A 19,915-nucleotide genomic window follows, 5' to 3' on the forward strand; every position below is an offset into this window, starting at 1 on the left:
AGACACTTCATAGGAATACAGGTTGTTTAGAATTTTTAAATTTTTTAAAAAACTTTATTCCAAACAGCTGATTAACCTGTCAAGGGTTTAAATCAGATTATTCAATGCTGTCACAAGTTTCTAACTAGGAAATACACCCATCAGAGCCTACCTGTGGGAAGTAACTGCGTTGTGTGCTCCTGAGAGGGTATCCAGGGTGCGCAGTGGAAAACCCCCCACTGCATCAATGCACTAGGATATAGGTTCATAGAGACCAGTCACAAACTGAAGATACAGGGTTATACAACATATTTGGCCAATTCTAAACAAACAAAATATTTAAGAATTCCAAGATTTTTATGCTGGTTTTAATTTTTTTAAATTAATTTTTATTTCAATATATTTAAGTAGGGAGTTTATGGAGACAGATAAAATTCATTCCAACACTCAATTTGTATCAATAGTTGAATTATGCTTGGACAAATTAATTCTGCTTTAGCAGAGTATTAAATATTTTGTAACAGTTCTATGTTTTATGGCAGCCTGCATTTACCTATTTGTGTCTGATCGAGAGGGAATTCCGCATTTGACAGTCTGCAAGTGGAGACCACACAAACTAAATATTAATTCGGATCCTTTTGTAGATATATGTGCTGCTCTGTGGACTGAGTAGCCCAAAAAGTGCACTAAACCTCTCTCAGTGGTAAGGAAAGGAACCTTTCAATTAGCCATCTGCACACAGACATACCTCTCATTAAACTTACACGTGTGAATCATGATTCAGGCACTCAAAAAAGTTTCCACAAAGCCCAATGCCATACACTCCTTGAAGAACAGAGCAAATATTTGAGGAACTGAGATTGTTACATTTCTGTGTTAACAGCACAGCTTGTCTAGTTTCAATCAACATTTTCTTTAAATAAGGCCCTGATCATCTCAGCTGTGATGTGCCCATCTGATTTACCAACACTGCCATCCTCTCTGTCGCTCCTGCTTGGCATTTCTTCTTGTTCCTTATGATGAGTAGGCACGGCTCTTCCAACTACATACAGTTTTCTCTTCAGAGGACCCAGTTTTAAGTATGCCTTAAGAAGAAAGAATATTATTCTTTATTAGATAGAAAAGGAGCCCTTTAAAAAAAAAAAAAAAAAAACGAGACCCAGCAACTTTCCTTTTTAAAGCAACTGTAGAGATGCTGCCCTAGGGCTGCTGTTTGGTAATGCCAGTGATAATGGGCTTCTTTTACAAGCCAGCTCATCTTAGAGGCTGCAGCCCTGCTGCACTCTTCTTCTCCTGTGTGTTTTCACTGATAACACCACCTCTGTAAACCAAATTCTGCTCTCAAGGTCAGTTCTGTGAGAAGAATTAAACTAATCCAAGAGCTCATTCCTGCCAAAAACAGGTCCAAGTCCAGCCATGTGCTTCTGCCACGTTTGCACTGGCTCTGTCTTCTCCAAACCTCTGAGTCAATTTGCTTGACTAACTCAACAGAAAACTAATTTGGGGGGAGAGGGGGAAAGGGAAGGTTTTTCTGCTGGGACAGAGAGTGAATCAGCTACAGAAAAGGCCGATGTGCAGTATGAGTTCCCTGAGGGCAGGAGCTGTACCATACTGCCAAACCAGAGAGAAGAAAGAAGAAACCCTCCAGTGCAAGCTCTTGAAGCACCTCTGTTTAATCAGTACTTCCATAACGGTTGCCAGTGTAACACTGCTGTTTGCAGTTGCACCTTCATTGTTAAGAGGTAGCAGCACCTATGTCAGCAGCACCAATGGCCCTCAGTGGGGTGGGCTCTGTAGTGCTACCAGCAGGAAGAAAGGAGGAGAGCATCCTCTCCCCAGGCAATGACTGCAAAGAAACTAACACCTAGACTGATGTCTTTTGTTAAAGCTTTTCTTTGTAATGCCTCTTCAGGACAGAGCCACCCCTTAAGTTAGTCTCTGATCAAGGCAACAGGATGATTTCTCTGAACACAAGTTGCAGGGTATAAATAAAACTAAAGTGAAATTTCTAGAAAAAGAGTTTTTGAGGGTTTTTTGTTTGTTTTGCTTTTGTGGGTTGTGAGTAAGTTAATAGAATATTCAGGACTAAAGAAACATTGTGGGAAAGTATCTTTACACAGTCCTGCAGTTTGCACCATGTCTATAAAATCTTCTTTAATTTGGAGTAGAAATCAATGATGTAGAGTAATGTATTTTCTAAGAGTAATTAGTTTATTTAGAAATGTATTCAAGTTTTTCTAACTCAAGAGTATCAAAGGCACCCAGGAAGCATTTTTTGCAACCTTGTTTGAGAATCTTCAGAAGTAGGTACCCCCTCTCTGAGAACCACACAAACTCTGGCTATTTACATATAACCTGTACCTTTTTATTTTCTCAACCCCTGTAGTTTGCACCCAGGAACACCTTCATCCCAGCTTTCTGCTGAAGGAATGTCGATCCTTTAATGCTATTATGCCACACAGATTCTAAAGGACCAGTATCCAAGCAAGAGCCTGGCAATACCATAGAAAATTGTCACTAGTTGGCATTCAGAAATTCTTTCTAGGGGGAATTTCATCCTGACACTCTATGTGTTGATTCCTAGGACACTATTCAGTTGCCAAAACAATGTCTCCTGATACCAGAAATGCCTTAAGGCATCCAAAACATCCAAGGGAGGCTGGCCTGTATGACAGAGAACCTTGCTCTTTTGGCCCAGCATCTGAAGGACATGGAGTGACCTTCCTGTCCCAAATAGAGCCAGAGGCTTATGATTAAGAGTCTGAATTGCACACTAGGTAAAAGACACTGGATGCCATAACACCACTGGGAATAGAATGGTCCTGACAGTAGTTCATGCTCCATTCTGAAAAATGTTTGTGTCAGTGAAAGACCTGATGACTTTAACTCATACCTGGAGATCATCTTCATCTTCGTACAGCAAGTGATCCAAGGCTGTAGTGAAGAATTTTTTTCGCAGCTCTTCACTGTCTTGAGTCTCATCCTCTGTTTTAGACTGAACCTTTGGAAAGGCTTTTTTTCTCTGACAGGGAACTGTGGCACTTCTGAGGCTCTCTCCTCCATCTGCCTTTGCTTTTTAAAGAGAAGAAAAATGATGTGTATGTAATTGTTAAGCCTTATGGAAGTCAGAATCGGTACTTGGTATGAGGATTGCCTGCAGTCTTTAATATGGCTTGGCCCATGTGATGCAAAGAACAGCTTGGTAGGATTTTTAATTGGCAATTCAAGCTAAATGTTAGTTTTCCTCACTGTTTTTTTTTAATGTGTTTTTTGTTCACAATTTCTGATCAAGACCAGGAACTGAAATTGACTGGAAGTGAGAACTAATGGGTCTGTGGGATGAGGCAGGAGAAAAAAATCAATTCAACTTAAGTCCTGCAGAGCCCTGAATAGTTAAAAAGAATAAGAAAGGCAGCAAAAACAAGTATAAACTTTTTCTATATCCATATATCTATAGGTATACAGATACAAGTTCCTGAAACACAGCTAGCCTACTTATAACTCCCCTGAAGAGCTCACATTTGCAGTTGACTCATTCTCAGGATGACAGACAATGCTGAACATGGACTGCCAAGTTACAGGTTTGCCTGGGATCTGATCCCAGCTTATTGGAACAAAACCTAGTACTCCCAGTAACTCTTGCAAAGGTCTAGCAAAGGTATTCAAAGTAAATATATATCTAATTCAGAAGTTTTAGTTAACATGTTTGCTGGTGCCTGATGGTTTCAAAAGGCCTACCTATGGCTCGGACTGATCAGAACTTCAACAGACTTCTTCATGTATCCATAACTGTATGACTTCAATTTTTTTAACTTATCTCTTTAATTTTGTACTTTTTCCATCCTCTTTCTTGTACTAACACAAAGATGTAAAATAAAATGTGATACTAAGGAATCCACAGAAACCATCCTAAACAAATAAGCACATTCACTTGCTCCTTCTTGCCTAATGGTATATCCTTTTCCTGGGCACACCTACCAGAATAGATGGAGATTCAGCCCAAAATTCAGTACTGCTTAATAAGATTTTCACTTTGGGCTGAGCTTCATCTGCTCTTCCTAGGCAGTTACTTATAATTTACCTCCAGTGTATGAGCTGAATGACCGTAAAGTGCACATACACTTGAAGTGAAAGCCAGCACAGAGTTTAAAGAACATTGTTTAAAGGACAAGACATAATGAAGTTATGATGATATGGATCAGTAAAGAACTGAGTAGGATATGAACCATATCTTCATAAAAGATGGCCAATCCTGTTAACTGCATTCCAGGCTAGCTCTAGAGGAGTAATTATATTCCACAATGTAGACACCAATTTCAATTTAAAAACTGTATAACAGGTAGATCGTGATTTTGTCTTAATGCAAACTACAGTCTGTCATTGCTGTGGTGGCTGCCATCAAGTGGGAAATTAAGTGTTCACCATGTCAAACAGGCAGTTTGATAAAAACCTTAAGAAATAAAAAGTCTGTAAATGTTCAGTAACTTATCAGTTCTTATAAGCTGCTGGCATGCACATTACCTGCATATTCTCTATATTCCACTTCCATTTCATCCTTAGGAAATCCTTCTTGCAAGCCAGCTGCCTCAGTAAGAAACAAATGCCTATGGAATAAAAAAGATAAAGTGAAACTTATATTAGTGGTCTGAAATCCCTCTCTAAACTGTGTAATGTTTTGGGGTGAGAGGGAGGACACCCTTTCTGAAAGCCATTTGTTGCTTAACCACAAATGCAGAACAGCACAATGGTTTAAAAATGCAATGGAGGCAGCCAGGTAGCTTAGTGGCTAATAAGCTGCTCTTTCTTATTTTTAGTGTCTAAGTTCAACTATGTCCATGAGACTAAAAGAAAACAAATGTTATAGTCTCCAGTCAGTCCAAGATTCAAACCACAGCTGGCAGCTCTCACTTAGAAGCAATCCAAAGTTTGGAAAGGAGAAACAAATGGTCACTTCTTAAGGCTTGGAACTTTTTATGCAATATGGCTAAAATCACTGAGCTGAGGCTGGAAAGTGAAGATGGATCATTCCCATTGTTGCATTATGCTTTTGATACCGTTAGTGTTGATATTTTGTAGCTAAATTAATCTTTCTCTGGGGAACAAGTTAAATAATTTCAGTACAAAAGAATCTAATCCTACAGATACCTCTACAGACAGACATATCCCAAGGTCTCTTCCTTACTCAGTGCCAGGTAATCTGTTTCACTTGAGGTTGCAAAGCCTGCTGTATTTGCATATTAATCTTCACATTTTTCCAACAGTAAAGGAAATATTATTCAGAACTTGGTCTGAAAAGCTGGGGCTGAGACCATCTAATTACAACATAAAGAAACTATTTCCAAGCCCCAGTGGTATCCCCACTAAGAGGAAGTTAGTAGCACTAGGTCTTCATAGACTATTAAAGAACCAAGTTTCTTCCCTGAATTTTGGTATTTAGGAGGTCACAATGTTACTGTCGTCCTTCAAGGATACAAGTCCCACACAGAGTGAAATCCTCTTTCCCCTCAACTCGGAAACTACCTTGGCTTTGATGTAGGAGAGCCCAAACAGCTTTAGAGGCAGATAGTATCATTGTCTTTAAAAAAAAAATTAATCACTTTTGAGTCTGTAAAGGCATCATTTTACCTGGATCCTATCTGGTTCTGAAGTTTGGTATCAATCAGTTTTGCCACTAAACTGGTATTTTCTTCTTCCAGGAGCTGAACAGAGGCTTTCAAATCACTTACTTCCTTTCGGTAGATCTTAACCTTTTGACAGTTAGAAAAAAAATAAAGAGAAAATCTTAGAATTTTGGAAAGCTTTCGTAGCAACTACCTTGACAGCACATACCTAGAAAGATTGCAGCTGTATCAGCAAGACTGCACATTTGGTGGGGAAACATAGTGACACATTTTCAGATAAAGGGAAGATCTCTCTGGTTCTTTCACACTTTTATTAGAACCCTTTTACTATCACAGCTCTGTCAATCACAGCCATATATTTGGGCTATGCAATCCTGACAGCACAACCTTCTCATGTAGTCAAGCAGGTCTGCTAGACAGCAACTCTGAATTTTTTGTTTTTGCTTTCACATCAGAGCTTTGAGAGAGAAAAACCTTCTTTGCAGAGTTAAATTCAAGGTCTTGCTCAGCAAGCATTGTTTTTCTAACTCCTGCTTATACACAAAACCTTCTTACCCAGAATTAGCAATGACGCAAGTTACCACAATATGGGCTAAGGCCCAGGTACTACTTTCTTTCACTGGTAATCACCCCATATCACCATGAAGTTAGACTAACTAAAGGGTGCCAGTTATTCAGTTTCCACAATTCCTCCCACTTTTCCTGAAATACAAGCAAGTTTTTACCTACTTCACTGGAGAGGGGAATGTATGGGAGAGACACCTTCCCAGAAAACTTAGCCATAGGCCCATGTTTAAGAGCAGTACCCAGTGACCTGAGAGCACCTGTTCTCAGCAGAGTCAAATTAACCCAGCTATAATCATCCAAATTTGCAGTTAAAACTAGTTCAAATTTATCCCAGGGATTAAAAAGGTGAAAATGACAGGACATTAACCAGTAACAGGATGTGGCTTGGCACAATGAGGTGATGCGGTTTTGCACCATCTTGGTGTGACACAGTAACCATGGAAAAATGTGGGTGAAGTCTCCAAATCTGTTCAAATTAGGAGATAACTAGTTTAGGGCTGTTTTGGTAAATCATTTTTCAGTTCAGTGGCCAAACTGGGAAAAAAAAATTGAAGTAAGACTAAACTGAAATTTTTGGTTTATCTCCCCAAAAGAAACTACTGGAAGAGTCTCTCAGCTACATATAAACATTAGCCTGAGAGAAAATATTTCATCCGTGTAAGAAAAGCAGAGAAAATGAATGGGTGAATTCAGAGAGCTGGAAAAGTTAGTGATAATTGTTTTGTTTTCCCCAAAATTCAAAGCACTAATTCATAACATAGGAAAGTAATTCATAACATAGGAAACTTCTAGCTGAGAGGAAAGAAACCCAAATCCCTCAGCTCTGAGGTGAGGGCCTGTAAGAACATAAGAGTACTCCAAAGTGGATCTGTCTTGTTGACACTGTCTAATGTGTGTAAAAGTCATAAGTGTTCAGTGAGACGGGGAGATGGGAAGATAATTCATACTCATTCAGTGATAGGATGTATAGATTTGAGATCCTATTTGTTTATGCAGAATAAAACACTAATTCTTTCCTATTGACCCCTACCCTCACTGCTTCATAAGCTGTGGTTTGGACACCTGCCCTGGAAAGTTAAAGATGCATGCTCAGAGCTCATTAAGGGAAAGAAGGAAAGCTGTATCCCTGCATACTGGCATGTATCTTAAACTAGTAAGTAAAATGCAGAAACCTCTGCCAGGTTTGTTGATGTGGCATGGAAAAATAAGAAGTTCATTTATTAACTTCCCAAAAAGTTTTGCTCAGTTCTAAACTGTGAGACTGTAAAGGTGGGGAAGGGCATTTCACCCACCAATCTCATGCTTAGATTTGATCGCAACGAAGAACCTGTATTGACTGGAGCAAACACAATCAAACTCTCACTGTGGAAAAATTAGTTTTCTAAATCTGGCTCACAAAAAAGTCTTTTCTTGAGAAGAAAAGTTACAGGTATCTAATATATAGCTGTAAATTGCCATTAAAGGACAGTATAAAAGCTATCAAGTAATCAATTACAACTATATATGATTTTGATTTTCCTCTCTTCAGTATATAGCCCCCATAGTTTCTTTATTACCTTCCATTTAAAGTTGTCTCAAGCCATTTCTCAAAACACATTTCCAACATCCATATCCATTTTCTTTCAATACAGCAACACTAGAACTTTAATGCAATTCAAAACTTCACTTTTCAGATACCTATGTGGTTGAGCCTTTACACTAAATAGCATCCCAGTCTTCACAGATGTAAATACTTATTTATATGGAACATGATAGTCCTTCACCTAACTGCTTAGGCAGGAAAAGGGGTCTTTCATTTGTGAAAGCAGGTGTTCACCTTTTACTTTTGTTCATCACATTACACTGTTTGCTGCTCAGGATTACAGATTAATTACTGGAAAACTGCTCTCTTTTTCCTATGGAATTCTTCAGAGGCCCATCACTGGAAACAGTTATGGCTGTAGGCCATGGCATTTAAAACATGAACTACCATGATAAACTATAGGCAAATGATCCTCTTACCTCTTCTTTTAGCCATTCATTCTCTTGAATTTCTCTGCGACAGTTTTTGTCTAAGTATCCCACAGCACTCTGAGAAAACACAATTTAAGATCATCTCATCTGAGAGCGGAACTTTGACAGTCCTATAAAGAAGAACCTTCTGCTCTTTAGCAGGAAATAATTAAGAAACATCCACACAACAGACTGTAGCATCCCCTGAGGGATTACAAGGGGATTTAGTTCACAAGGCCAGATGTTTCTTCTCCATCATCCTGCCTAGAGCAGATTATATGTCAAGCAGTTTACCAATATTTTATAATTTCCCATATTAAAATAGGAGATTTCTCATTTTTTTGCCCAACAAGTTCTTCCATGTTCCCATTATAGTTCAGATCTTCTTATTTTCAGAAAATCAAACCTTTAGCTACTAAAAACCCCAAGCAAAATCCCAAATGCAGCAGTACTGATCTATGACAAGTGACCTAAACATGTAGAGGTCTGTGCTAGTGAGCCCAAGCTACAATTTAATTATTGATGTCAGTAAGTGGAAAGGAACAACTGGGAGGGAAGATGCTCCTGTAGATCACACAGTCCTTTGGATTATGTTCTCACATGACTGGAAATTCCAGCACTGAAGTCAGGGAATTTAAACACATAATGGGCCTAGTGATTCACACTGAAGTATGCTTTGCATTTTGTGAAAGTGAGATGTTGTCACCAGAGCTATTTGTAAATCATGGTTTCAAATCGGAGCTGGCAGAGATGACCAAAAAAATTAATGTATCAGTAAACCTAAATTTTCCTGAGACTGCACTATTTTGGCATTTTAAAAATGTTGTACTTTACAAATACAACACCTTTTTTTCAAATTGATGTATATTTTCATGCAGCAAATCCCTTTGCATGTTACTGGTTTTTGAAGTCTATGCAAATGTCAAAATCATTCACAGCAAAAGCAACACATTCTTGAACAAGTCATGTCAGTGCATAGTGCCCCAGTTCCTCATATCTCATTTGTAAAATGCCCTCACATCTACTCATTATTAGTCTGATGTAAAAAAAAGGTACATTATGTATAACAATGACCAATTCCACATGTAGTAAGATTTACAGTTTATGTTACTCTCAATTTATTAGAAAAGTTTCAAGTCTTAATGTGAGTTAAAATAGTTATTAAGGCAGAGTACATGTATCCTAACTATGATGCAGTTAGCAGTTTTAAAAAAGGCAGAAGGAATACCTTAAGAGCCTGCTCACTAAGTAACTTCAAGTGCCTGTCAAACAGACTCTTATGTTCTTCTTTCACTGCATTCAAAGCATCTCTATAATATTCTTCAAAACAATAAAAAAGGAAATCAGAAATCATTATTTGACATCAATTTCTCCTAGCAACAAATAGATAATTGGCATGTTGTTACTGAACTGGAACTTATCAGCAAGCATCATATGCATAGATGCTCCACAGGAAAGGATTCAAACATCCTTCCCCATAGAAATTATCCTCCTAGACCCAAAGAACAGTAGTGCTAACTATAAAACTAGAAATCAGAAGTGGTTTGCACATTTCTGCTGACAACTGCAACAGCTGAGCAACTCACTGCTAACTGAGCAGTGAGCTGAGCAATCCTCTGCTAAAATATTGGCATCTTAACATTAAATTTTGCCTTTATCAATAGCAGTTCCTAGCGTGGTGTGAAACATTTGCTTAGAAAACTTATTTTTTAGGTATAGAAATGTGTTGGATCATCTTATCCACATAGCATTTTTCCAGACATTTATTATGAAGAGCCTAACAAATTTTCTTACTTATCTAAGGCTCTAAGGTTCTAATTTGACAACAGGACAAAACGGACAATGTGGCAAATGCCTCAATGATTTGCTTTTATTTTATCATTACATGCAGTCATTATTTAGAAAGTGTATCTTACATCAAAGTCAATTTGTTTGGCTTCACATTCTAGTCACTTGCTTTTTAATTATTTCATCCTTCCCTTTATCCCTATAGTTCTTTTTTTGTTCTTCTAAATAGCCCACTTCTGCTTGATATTTCCCCCTTTTGAAGGAAAGAATGAGAGTGTAGTCATTTTCTTTGAAGGAGGGCACTTCCTACTTGTTGCAGAGGCTTGAAGTTCAGCCTTGCTCTGTACTTGTGTTGCAGACAGCCTGTTGCTGATCTGGCTGTAAATGAACATCTGGTCATGGACCCACTGTGGAGTCAAAGGCAGTCAAACATCGAAGGTGCATTAGTTCATTAGTTGTGCATTAGTTCTTAATTTAACACCGTGGAAGCTGGAATCCACCACCTAGACTTGGCAAAATGAAATAGAAGTACTTCCATACTATAATTAATTCACTATTTCATTCTTTCAGACAGCTAGCCTGAGTTGTACTGGGAGAATGAAGAAAAGGCAAAACGGTATGTCTGAACAGTTCCTAAGGAGGCTATTTTCCCCAACTCTCTCACTGCAACACTGTTTCCCCCACACCTCAGCTATGCCTGTGGCTGTCTTTCGCTTCCTCTCCTCTTCAGCTGTTTTGTTTATAATGTCACCGCCAGACAACATGAATTGTGCCAGTGTCAAGCCCCTCAGTGGTACATACAGAGACAGAAATCTGTTCACCTAAGCTTATTGCCCAAGCCTGTCACACATATGAGGTGTGAAAAAGCCCAATTTGTTGCTGCATTGCTCTGAAAGCTTGTTGCATTTCTGCTGGAAGGCTGTACTCTCCAGGCACTCTCCAGGTTCAGTTTTAGGAAGTTAAGTAAAATACTGTGCCAACATCCAGTACTGGCAGCATCATTTTGCAATATGTTAAGTAGGCAACTGCAGTTTGTACCTCTGTATCAGTCTCTCAATAAATACACTTCTGTTTGACCACACATTTTTGACTCTGTACCCTGTGACATGAAGGAGGCCAGAGTAAATGTTCCTGGCTCATTCTGGCATTCTATATGAAAGCCCATTCTCTTTTTCTTACTTCAGCATCTATATAGCAAAGTTTTAAACTGATTAAGAACACAGAAAATGCATAAGGAAAAACTCAGTCTCTCCTGAATAGAGAGATGGATGTCTGACAAGCTATCTCGTGATGTAGAAGTCACGGGGCAGATCTTAGTCATGGCAAAATATGTTTCAAGAGACAAAAAGATAGCTAGCTGGCTCTTATCCACAGTAGTTGATGCCTGGTAATGGTTGGCACAGAATATACAGAGACCCTTAGAGCAGTGTCACTGCCTGTTACTACCAGCTGCTTGGCTGTGGTCATGCATACTGAGAGGGACATAAAGGAAGAAAACCAGGACATCCCTATCCCACTGGAAGCATGGGTTATGTAAAAGCAAAATATTTGCATGATTTAAAAATAATGCAGTAGTAAAGAAATCTTTGTAAAAATCACTCAGCACCAGAATATATAAGCTTTCAAATTCATTCCACTGTTGTGATGCTACTGAAACAGTTCCCAGTATCTGTATGTGTCTGCACTGGCTATTTTGCAGGGCTTCACACAGGAGACTAAGCAACTAGGAGGCAAAGTTCAGACCAGTGGCTAAAGAGCTCCCTCTAGTTCTGCTTGTAAACCAGTGTGCTCCATAGAAAAGACTGTTCCAAGAATGAGCTCATGCTACTTTCCTGTCAAAAAAGCTTTCAATATGTGAAGTGTTTGTAACATGATGAGAGGCAACAGCAGTAGAGTCAACATTTTCAAGTATGACTGCTAAGGGAGCCCTGTGTGTAGGTGACCTAAATATATGTAGACTTATTTTTAGGAAACTGCTGTCCTTCACAGTAACATTTTTAAAAAACGGGTTGCCTGTATTTTACAAGAAAATCATCAGAAGTCAAGCTTATCAGTTTCTTTAAGTGTCATCATTTCTGTAAACTTTATCAATTTCTTTAATAAAGGAACTTTTATAGAGAGAGAGAGAAAAGGGGTGTCCCTACATTTTCCAGGATTACACAGCCCACCTTATGTGCACTGTTTTAAGAAAGTTGATACAAGTTACTAGAACATGACCTCAAATTTAATTTATAATTTAATTCCTGCAAGCAATTTGCAAAAAGCCTCTAAGACTTTCATTACACTAGCTGTAAACTGACCTGTAGTTCTTTGAAGATCATCTTTAACTTTCTTAATGTCTTTCTCCAGACTGCTAATCTTGTCAGCGTGTATTTTACTTCCTACATTTTTGTACTCCAACCAATAATCTCTCTCACGCTGCTTTACTGAAATTCTTTGCTGAATTTCTTCAATTTGGGAGCGCAGTTCTATTAAAATAAGAATGTCAAAAGTCAAGTTCATTACTGATTTCTTGAACTGATAATTCTTATAGTTTAATCAAACTCTTTAAGAAAGGCACTTTCACAGGAGTTGGAGAAGGAAAGGGGATTCTTCCACACTACAGTACATTACAATGTGATGGGCTCACACAGTGTGAAGGGCCACCATCATTGCTGAAAACAGCATGATCTTATTCTTCCAAGGAGAGACAACAGTTCTCACTGAAATATTGTAACCAAAGACACATGTGTCTCCCACAGAGAATCACAGGGATGATAGCCAGAATTTTGAACAGATTTACTTATAAGCCCTCCACAATCTCATATCAAATTGAGATAGCCCAATTTTTGGGGAGGAAAACTTATGCTTTTTATGCAACAAGGAAGTTGAAACTCTAAATGCAAAACAACAACAACAACAAAGATCCCCACCGTGTAAATTGCAAACCACACTTCCCCAACTTACAACATACCTTTAAAAAGTTGTTCTTTGTCCTTCACATACTGAAAAATTGCTTCCAGTGACTCTTCCACATCATCCCTAGTTACAACCTCCTTTTCATCTCGTTCTTTCTCCTTTTCTTCTATTTGTTTTATTAGGCGCCTGATAAGTGCTTGCTGTTCTTCCTTCAGAACATCATTCTAAGAAAGAAAAACAGAAGACACAGCACATTTTCAAAGTAGACACATAAAACAGTTTCAAAGTGGCTTTCAAAGTAACTTAAGTAACAAAAGTAAAATCTGGCCTAATGCCAGGTGAAATGCAAGAACACCCAACTAAACACCTGTTCTTCATATTCAAAAGAATAGAGCAGAAGGGAGAGTTTTGAGGTCTCAGAAGTTTCCTCAGTAACTTCAAGACCATTGGAAGGAAATGAGAGACAAATGATTGCTGTATTCCATGCAGTACATCAACGGTTCTCCATTGCCTGGAAAGAAAGTTGCTTGTGAGTAATTTAATAACAATATTTATACATTGGAGCTATTCAACATTCTTCATGAGAATGTACCGCCTTCATGCAGAAAACTCATGAGACAATCAGGTCACTTGCATACAACCACAGCAAAGAGTCTTGTCAGAGCTGAAATTGGTTATACCTCCTGATTCCACAGCTGTGATCATAACCCTTTGCCATGACCCTCTCAGGTGATACAGAGATTATGGATCGTGTATATTTGCTCCCAAAGGATACCATACGGGAGCAAATAGTAACAGTAACTATGCAGTAGAGAGAGTCTCAAGCATTCCTCACTTCTAGAAGGATTAACTCTAAACCACTCAGAAACATTAAGCAGGAAACAAAGGATGGAGCTCAAAGGGCTGTAAAAACATAGGTAAATTAAACAAATAGCACTTCAACCATGCCCTTAAGTACCCTGCACAGTCTAAAATCTGAAGGAGTCCTCCAGAGACCGTGAACTAGCAGTAAATTGGGGAAGTAATCATAAGAGACTTCAGGTGCCTGCAGAAAGAAGAGCAAATGCCACTTGCAATGATAGTTAAGACACAAATGAAACACCATCCAGGCTTCAAGACTGAAAGAAGCACCACGGAATGCTAAACATATGGATACTTATAAAAGCAGGGCAACCATTGGGCATGGGAAGGACAGAGAGACATTGTTTCAATGTTTCACTGCTATACCAACTGCAGGCTGCAACATGATCCAGGGTAAGGATTTTTGAGTAATTTGACTTAATTTCAGTAGGTGACCCTCTATACATCTGCTTTCAAAGTTCACTGCTCACAGTCATCAGATGTCATATTATGGGTGTTCACATACAGCTCATACACACAGTTCTTTAAAGTGTCACTCAGGTGCAATCAGTAGTTATACAACCTTGTTCTAAAAAAATACCCAAAATAACTCTTAATCCACGAGAGTCTTCATCAAACAGTGCTAAAAATTACAACTAGTCAGTTGCTTGATGCTCTTTCTTTGTTCAGTTTTTATGGTAACTAAGTTTGCAAGAATAAGTAGATTCTCACAGAAACCTGTGCATTACCTCAGAAGTGAATCAAAAGAGGTCAGCAAAGCTCAATAGTTGGTTAGGTCTGCTAGTGCTACTGACAAAAATGAAGTTAAACCATTTATTCTTTGTGCATTGAAATATTGAGGAATATTTGCAGGACTGGTCAAAAGGCATATCTGAATGTACTGCAGGGAAGGTAGCTACTGAAAGGAGGCTTGCTGTCCTATGTTTGCTACAGAGGAAGATGCATGTCCAAAGAAGGGCAATAAAGTTGGTAAAAGGATGTCTGAGGGAGCTGAGGATGTTTAGCCTGGAGAAAAGGAGGCTAGTGTGGGACCTTATCTCTCTCTACAAATACCAGAAAGGAGGTTGTAGCCAGTGGGAGTCAGTCCCTTCTCCCAGGTAACAAGTGACAGGACAAGAGGAAATGGCCTCAGATTGTGCCAGGGAGGTTTAGATTGGATATTAGGAAAAATTTCTTCACTGAAAGGGTGATCAGGCATTGGAACAGGCTGACCAGGGAAGTGGTGGAATCACCAGTCCTGGAAGTGTTCAAAAGACATGTGGATGTAGCACTTGTGGACATGTTTTAGTGATGAACATGGCAGTGGTGAGATAACAGTTGGACTAAATGACCTTAGAGGTCTTTCCCATCACTAACAATTCTGTGATTCCATGAAATATGTAGGTAGTTATTGAACACCACTGAACTCACTTTACTGCTGTGTCCTATTGTGCAATGATTTGCTCCTGCAGTTCATTTTTTACACGTTACATTTAGGATATTTATGCTCTATGTCACATTTAATTCAGGTAACACTTTAACTTTTAGCACATAAAGTGACTCACTAATTCTACTTTCATTGACTGTAACAAATTCACTCCAATAACTAGTTTTATTGTATGTAGTATTAGGATTGAAAGAATAAAACTGAGTCTGTGAGTTAAAATATCACATATAAAGTGTGTTGGGAGAAGGATGCTTAGTCACTTACTCTTTTATGATACTCTTTGATCTTGTTTTCCAATTCTTCCAGATGAACCAAAACCCGATCAATTGTTGCTTCTTTTGTCTCAATTCTGGGGAGAGAGAATAAAGAAAGAGATATTCTTACAAAACCACGAGAGAAAGGAATGCTATTTAAGCTAGATTAGATGTAAATATTATCAAAATGTTTATTGTCATATCATATGGCTTGACTCATTTGGGTAGATATCACTGTCTGCTTACTACACATAAAGAAATTATTTCCCATATACATCTGGACCTTCGTGTTAGTTTGGATTTCATGCTCTACAGAGATACCTGGTTATACTGTTCCCTTGTAGCCTCTAAAGAGGCTTGAACTGGTTTACTCTTTGTGCATGTGGCTTAGCTGACCAATTACACGGGTCTCTTTTTGGATAAGATTATTTGTGCTCCAGAAATATTACTCATCACTAGCTATAGAGGAAGCCTGGGCAACTCACTCAGACATAGGTCAGATGAATCCCAAACTGGAGAAGTAAAAGGGATTCAATTCTTCTGAAAATGTGGTTTGTCAAGCTTCATAAACTGTATTTGTACATCAAGAATTTGTTAGCCTTTAAGAAGCACTAAGGAAATAGGGACTCCAGCCTGAGTAGTATGCTCTGTTTATACATTTTTGTCAAAGAACTAGCTTCCTGCCTTCACATTTTCATAGGCATTCTCTTTACCACAGCTGTAAAATAAGCCTTTTTTTCTGGTGGTCTCTCTTCTAGAATGAGAAACACCAAGCTGCAAACGATGTCTATTTGCAAAATTCTCTGTAATCTTTCCCTCTGTTCCCAGAATTCATTCACCATGTGGCACAATAGAGGCAAGTATTACAATTATCACAATATCTTTTACTCTTTCAACAGTTATTGTTCCTTCAGTTTTTCGTTTTGGTATTTATTGGTTTTTTGGTTGTTTTTTTTGTTTGTTTGGTTGGTTGGTTGGTTTTTTTAATCTTTATTTTTCCCCTCCCTATTGTATTAAGTTGTTTTAAAAGATCCTCTTTTTTTTTTTTTTTTTTCCCCTGGCTAACTTGCTAAGTTTGGGTCACTGATCATGCAAACTGCAGGTTACTAAATTTCCATCCTCTGGTGTCAGTGTGCTCCAAAGTATTTTTCAGGTTTTCTACTAAGTACAAGGATATTAGTTAGAGAGAGCAGAGATATGGGGGGTATGGTGGTCATGACTACAGCAAAAGTATGTCACAGACATGACAGTTTGGCCACATAGTGTGATTGTCTAAATTACCTGCCATTTTAAGCCATTTCAAACCATTTCTGTATTTTGGATATTGCTGATCTTATTTTCTCCTGTTTTAAGATTTTCCATTAATATGTCCATCACCTTGCTAATGTCAAAATGTATATGAGTACAATTTGCCATTTTGTCTGCTGCATATTGGAACTTTCTCCTTTAGATTATTTTTCTATGGTATAAGTCAGATTAAAGCCACAAAACAGCTGGATTGATGATTCCTTTGACACTATTTTTCTCAACTCTGTATACTAGGTCTCATCTAGGTGATTTAATCATCTAGAAACAACACTCCCTCCCAGTACTACAACAGTTTTATCAGTCATCTATAGGATGTTACTAAGGCAAGTTATTAATAAGATTGTTGTTCCTAACAATTATGCTGAAACAGAGAACTGTAATGAAAATGGAAAATAACAAACTCCCTGTGAACAGTGACCATCCTTCAATGTATAGAAGAAAAAACAGGAATGGAAGTTAAATATACACTAAGTACTTGATAAATCCTAAAGTGGAATGTGACAGATATGCACTTGTATGATTATGCTGCTTTGCTCAGTTAAGTAGTACAGAGAAGTTATAGATTACAGAGGTGAAAAGAAGGAAAGAGAGGAGAGAGAGAAAGACAAAAATAGCAAGAAGAATACTTTTCTTCCCTATTGTTGTTGTAGAAACTACATACTCCTTGTTAGTACAGCACCCATTTCAGTGGAAAACTCTTCAGACAAATGAGTCTTTTGCTTGGATATTTGAATATGCATAAGAATAATTTTATCATAACGTGGTGCAGTTTTTTCTCAGCCTAATAATACAGTTTGCTTATTCCTTAGTGAAATAGATGGGTTGGTTTGTTGACTTTTTGGGTGGTACGTTTGTGATATCAAAGCTAAATCTGGGATATTTCATTATGGAAAATTGTACTCTGTTCCATGTAAACTGAAACTGGAAACACCACAGAAACTGTGAACTCCTGTAGATGTCACTACAACTACTCTTCAGTTCACTTACTCCACTTTTCATTTCCACACCAAGGCACTACTCCTTGCTCCCTAAACACTGGTAATTGTTGAATGTTGGATGTTGCTGAGGCTTTTCTATTTCAATTTCTGTCTCTGATAAAAGTCATGGAGCTTACTTTTTCTCTTTTAATCATCTACTCAAGAGATTGGAGATCAAATAAATTGGACTATTTAGTAACTGCTTCAGATATTTCCCACTTGGGTCTTATTTTTCTCTGCTTGATTTTAAAAGACCTTTAAGTTACCCCTCTCTTACTTTCAAAATAAAACACTGTGCTCTGCTCTCAGCTGCACCAAGGAAGAGAGCAAACCACAGGTCTTGAAGTTCTGGCTGGTCACAACAAATCTCCACGAACACCAAGGAATTCTAAAAAATACAGCCAAATGTGATCCTGCAACTTCAGTGTACGCTGATCAAAAGCTTGCTACTAACAGAAAAAATGATGGGTTTTTTTTTTGTTTTTAATAAAATATTTTTTCCCAAGTTACAGTCTAATGGCATAAAATTATTTCTGGCACATCTAAATGCTTCCTTACATCTATAGTTTAAAAAGTGTACCTTTCTCAAATAGCCTTAAAACCCCCCAAAAAATCAGCTCAGGCCCTAAATTGAATAAGACGTCTTTGTTATCTGCTTCCTTCATTCACATATCCTATATGAGCGAAAAGTTAAAATTTATTAAACCTACTGAAGTTCTAGTATGGCTTCTGGTATATCTGATTCGGGTTCTGTAACTTGCTTTCCTGGCTTCTCCTCTTTCTTGTTCTCTTCCATTTTTTCGGTTGTACTTGTGCTAGAAGTGAAGGGGGAAAAAAGACACAGGTGAATGTATAGGATGTCATATATTCATTGGCCTTTGTCACTTGTGGCAAGTTTCTAACAGTTCTGAAATAAAAAAAACTAGTTGGGTTTTTGACAACAATAATCCTGCCCAGGATAGCGCTCAGGCCCATGTTTTTGGGGCAACCTGAAGTATCATTCTGAGTAGATTCAGTGTTCTCTATCACCAGTTACTCATTGCATCCCTTGCTGTGGGCTGTGTTTTACATTCTTGCAAATCAAATCAGCAATTGTTCTTTTTCCAGTCCTTTGTTTCTTTATCTTTGTTCTATCAAGTCTACTTGTTAATATGCATCTCTTTCCCTTTCCTTCTGTTCTCCTAGCACTATGAATATTTCCCTTTCACTGCAACTCCGATACCAGTTTTTATTGTCAGAGCTGGAACAAAACCACTTTCTGAAGGGACATGCATGTCAGCAGTATTCCCTGGGCATGTTATCACAACTACCCACCTCAGAATTCAACTGTCAGTGAATAATTCTGTAATGGAACTAGTATCGTATATTATTTAAAATAATCCGGCGAATTGCTTACCTCAGTCACGCTGTGACACTCTGCAGTCACACTGTATCCGCTTCCCAATCTCCAAAGTACACTAACAACTCCGTTCCTAGCCGACCCTTCCCTTGTACGTATCCCCCACAAACCCCTTCACCACCAGATAGAGCAGTGGACAAAGCCGGGCTACCCCTCACCGAGGCCCGCAGCCCCAGACCCCACCGGCACCGTCTCCCTGTGCCGGAGCCTCCCCTCCCGCCCCCGCCCGCCCCGTCACGCCGTGCCCAAGCCCTCCCGCACCGCCCGCCGCCCCCGAGCACCCACCGCCAGAGTTCCTGTCAGCCCGGAGCAACCCCTGTCGCCATCGCAACCGGGCCCGGCCCGGCCCCCTGCGCGTTCCGGGGGCCGGCGGCGCCCTCTGCCCCAGGAAACGGGAAATACAAAATGTCAGCGACGGCCCAGGGATGGTCGGAGTCCTGACAGGGGTTTCTGTGAGGCGAAGGTCGTGGGACGGCCCGCGTTTCGCTCAAGTGGGTACCTGCGGTGCCAGGCTGAAATCCTGAGGTAAAATTGCAGCTCTCTTCACGAGGGCGTGTCCCAGCCCCGCAGTGACACAGTCCCACACCGAATGTGAGCTGGGTCACCCATGCTTGCAGAGGGACAAGCTCCCTAAGTGTCCGAGGCGCTGAGGAGGAGCCTTGGATGGTTCCTGCACCAGCCGTGCACTGCTCCCTGTAGCCCCTTCGCCCCATGCACCTGTGCAAAAAGCCATGCCCCAGAGGTGGGGACAGGGCACAAGAGGATGGAAAGGAAGGCTGGAGTCTGATCCTGAATTACTTCTGCTTCTCTCATCCTGACCAGCAGACCACCATCGACTTTGGATT

General features: G+C 39.2%; 1 protein-coding gene across 3 annotated transcripts; it reads right to left on the minus strand.

The window, feature by feature from the left end:
• Window positions 1-75: 75 nt before the first annotated feature.
• On the minus strand, window positions 76-19,630 carry CCDC83 (coiled-coil domain containing 83). Of its 3 annotated transcripts, XM_029960942.1 has the most exons (12): window positions 19,068-19,245; window positions 18,708-19,013; window positions 18,382-18,486; window positions 15,397-15,481; window positions 12,901-13,069; window positions 12,248-12,415; window positions 9,388-9,479; window positions 8,169-8,237; window positions 5,605-5,726; window positions 4,501-4,583; window positions 2,873-3,051; window positions 76-1,064 (listed from the first exon to the last, which is right to left on the minus strand). In XM_029960942.1, exons 3-12 carry the CDS (start codon window positions 18,465-18,467, stop codon window positions 879-881), a joined length of 1,239 nt encoding a protein of 412 aa, XP_029816802.1. In that variant the 5' UTR covers window positions 18,468-18,486; window positions 18,708-19,013; window positions 19,068-19,245; the 3' UTR covers window positions 76-878. The 3 variants fall into 3 exon arrangements, with proteins under 3 accessions (XP_029816802.1, XP_017926397.2, XP_008926662.2); XM_018070908.2 differs by lacking the exons at window positions 18,708-19,013; window positions 19,068-19,245 and adding an exon at window positions 19,570-19,630; XM_008928414.3 differs by lacking the exon at window positions 18,708-19,013.
• Window positions 19,631-19,915: the final 285 nt, after the last annotated feature.

This window comes from Manacus vitellinus, unplaced genomic scaffold (genome assembly GCF_001715985.3).
Source record: "Manacus vitellinus isolate BGI_N305 unplaced genomic scaffold, ASM171598v3 scaffold_2_pilon, whole genome shotgun sequence".
Classification (NCBI taxonomy): domain Eukaryota; kingdom Metazoa; phylum Chordata; class Aves; order Passeriformes; family Pipridae; genus Manacus; species Manacus vitellinus.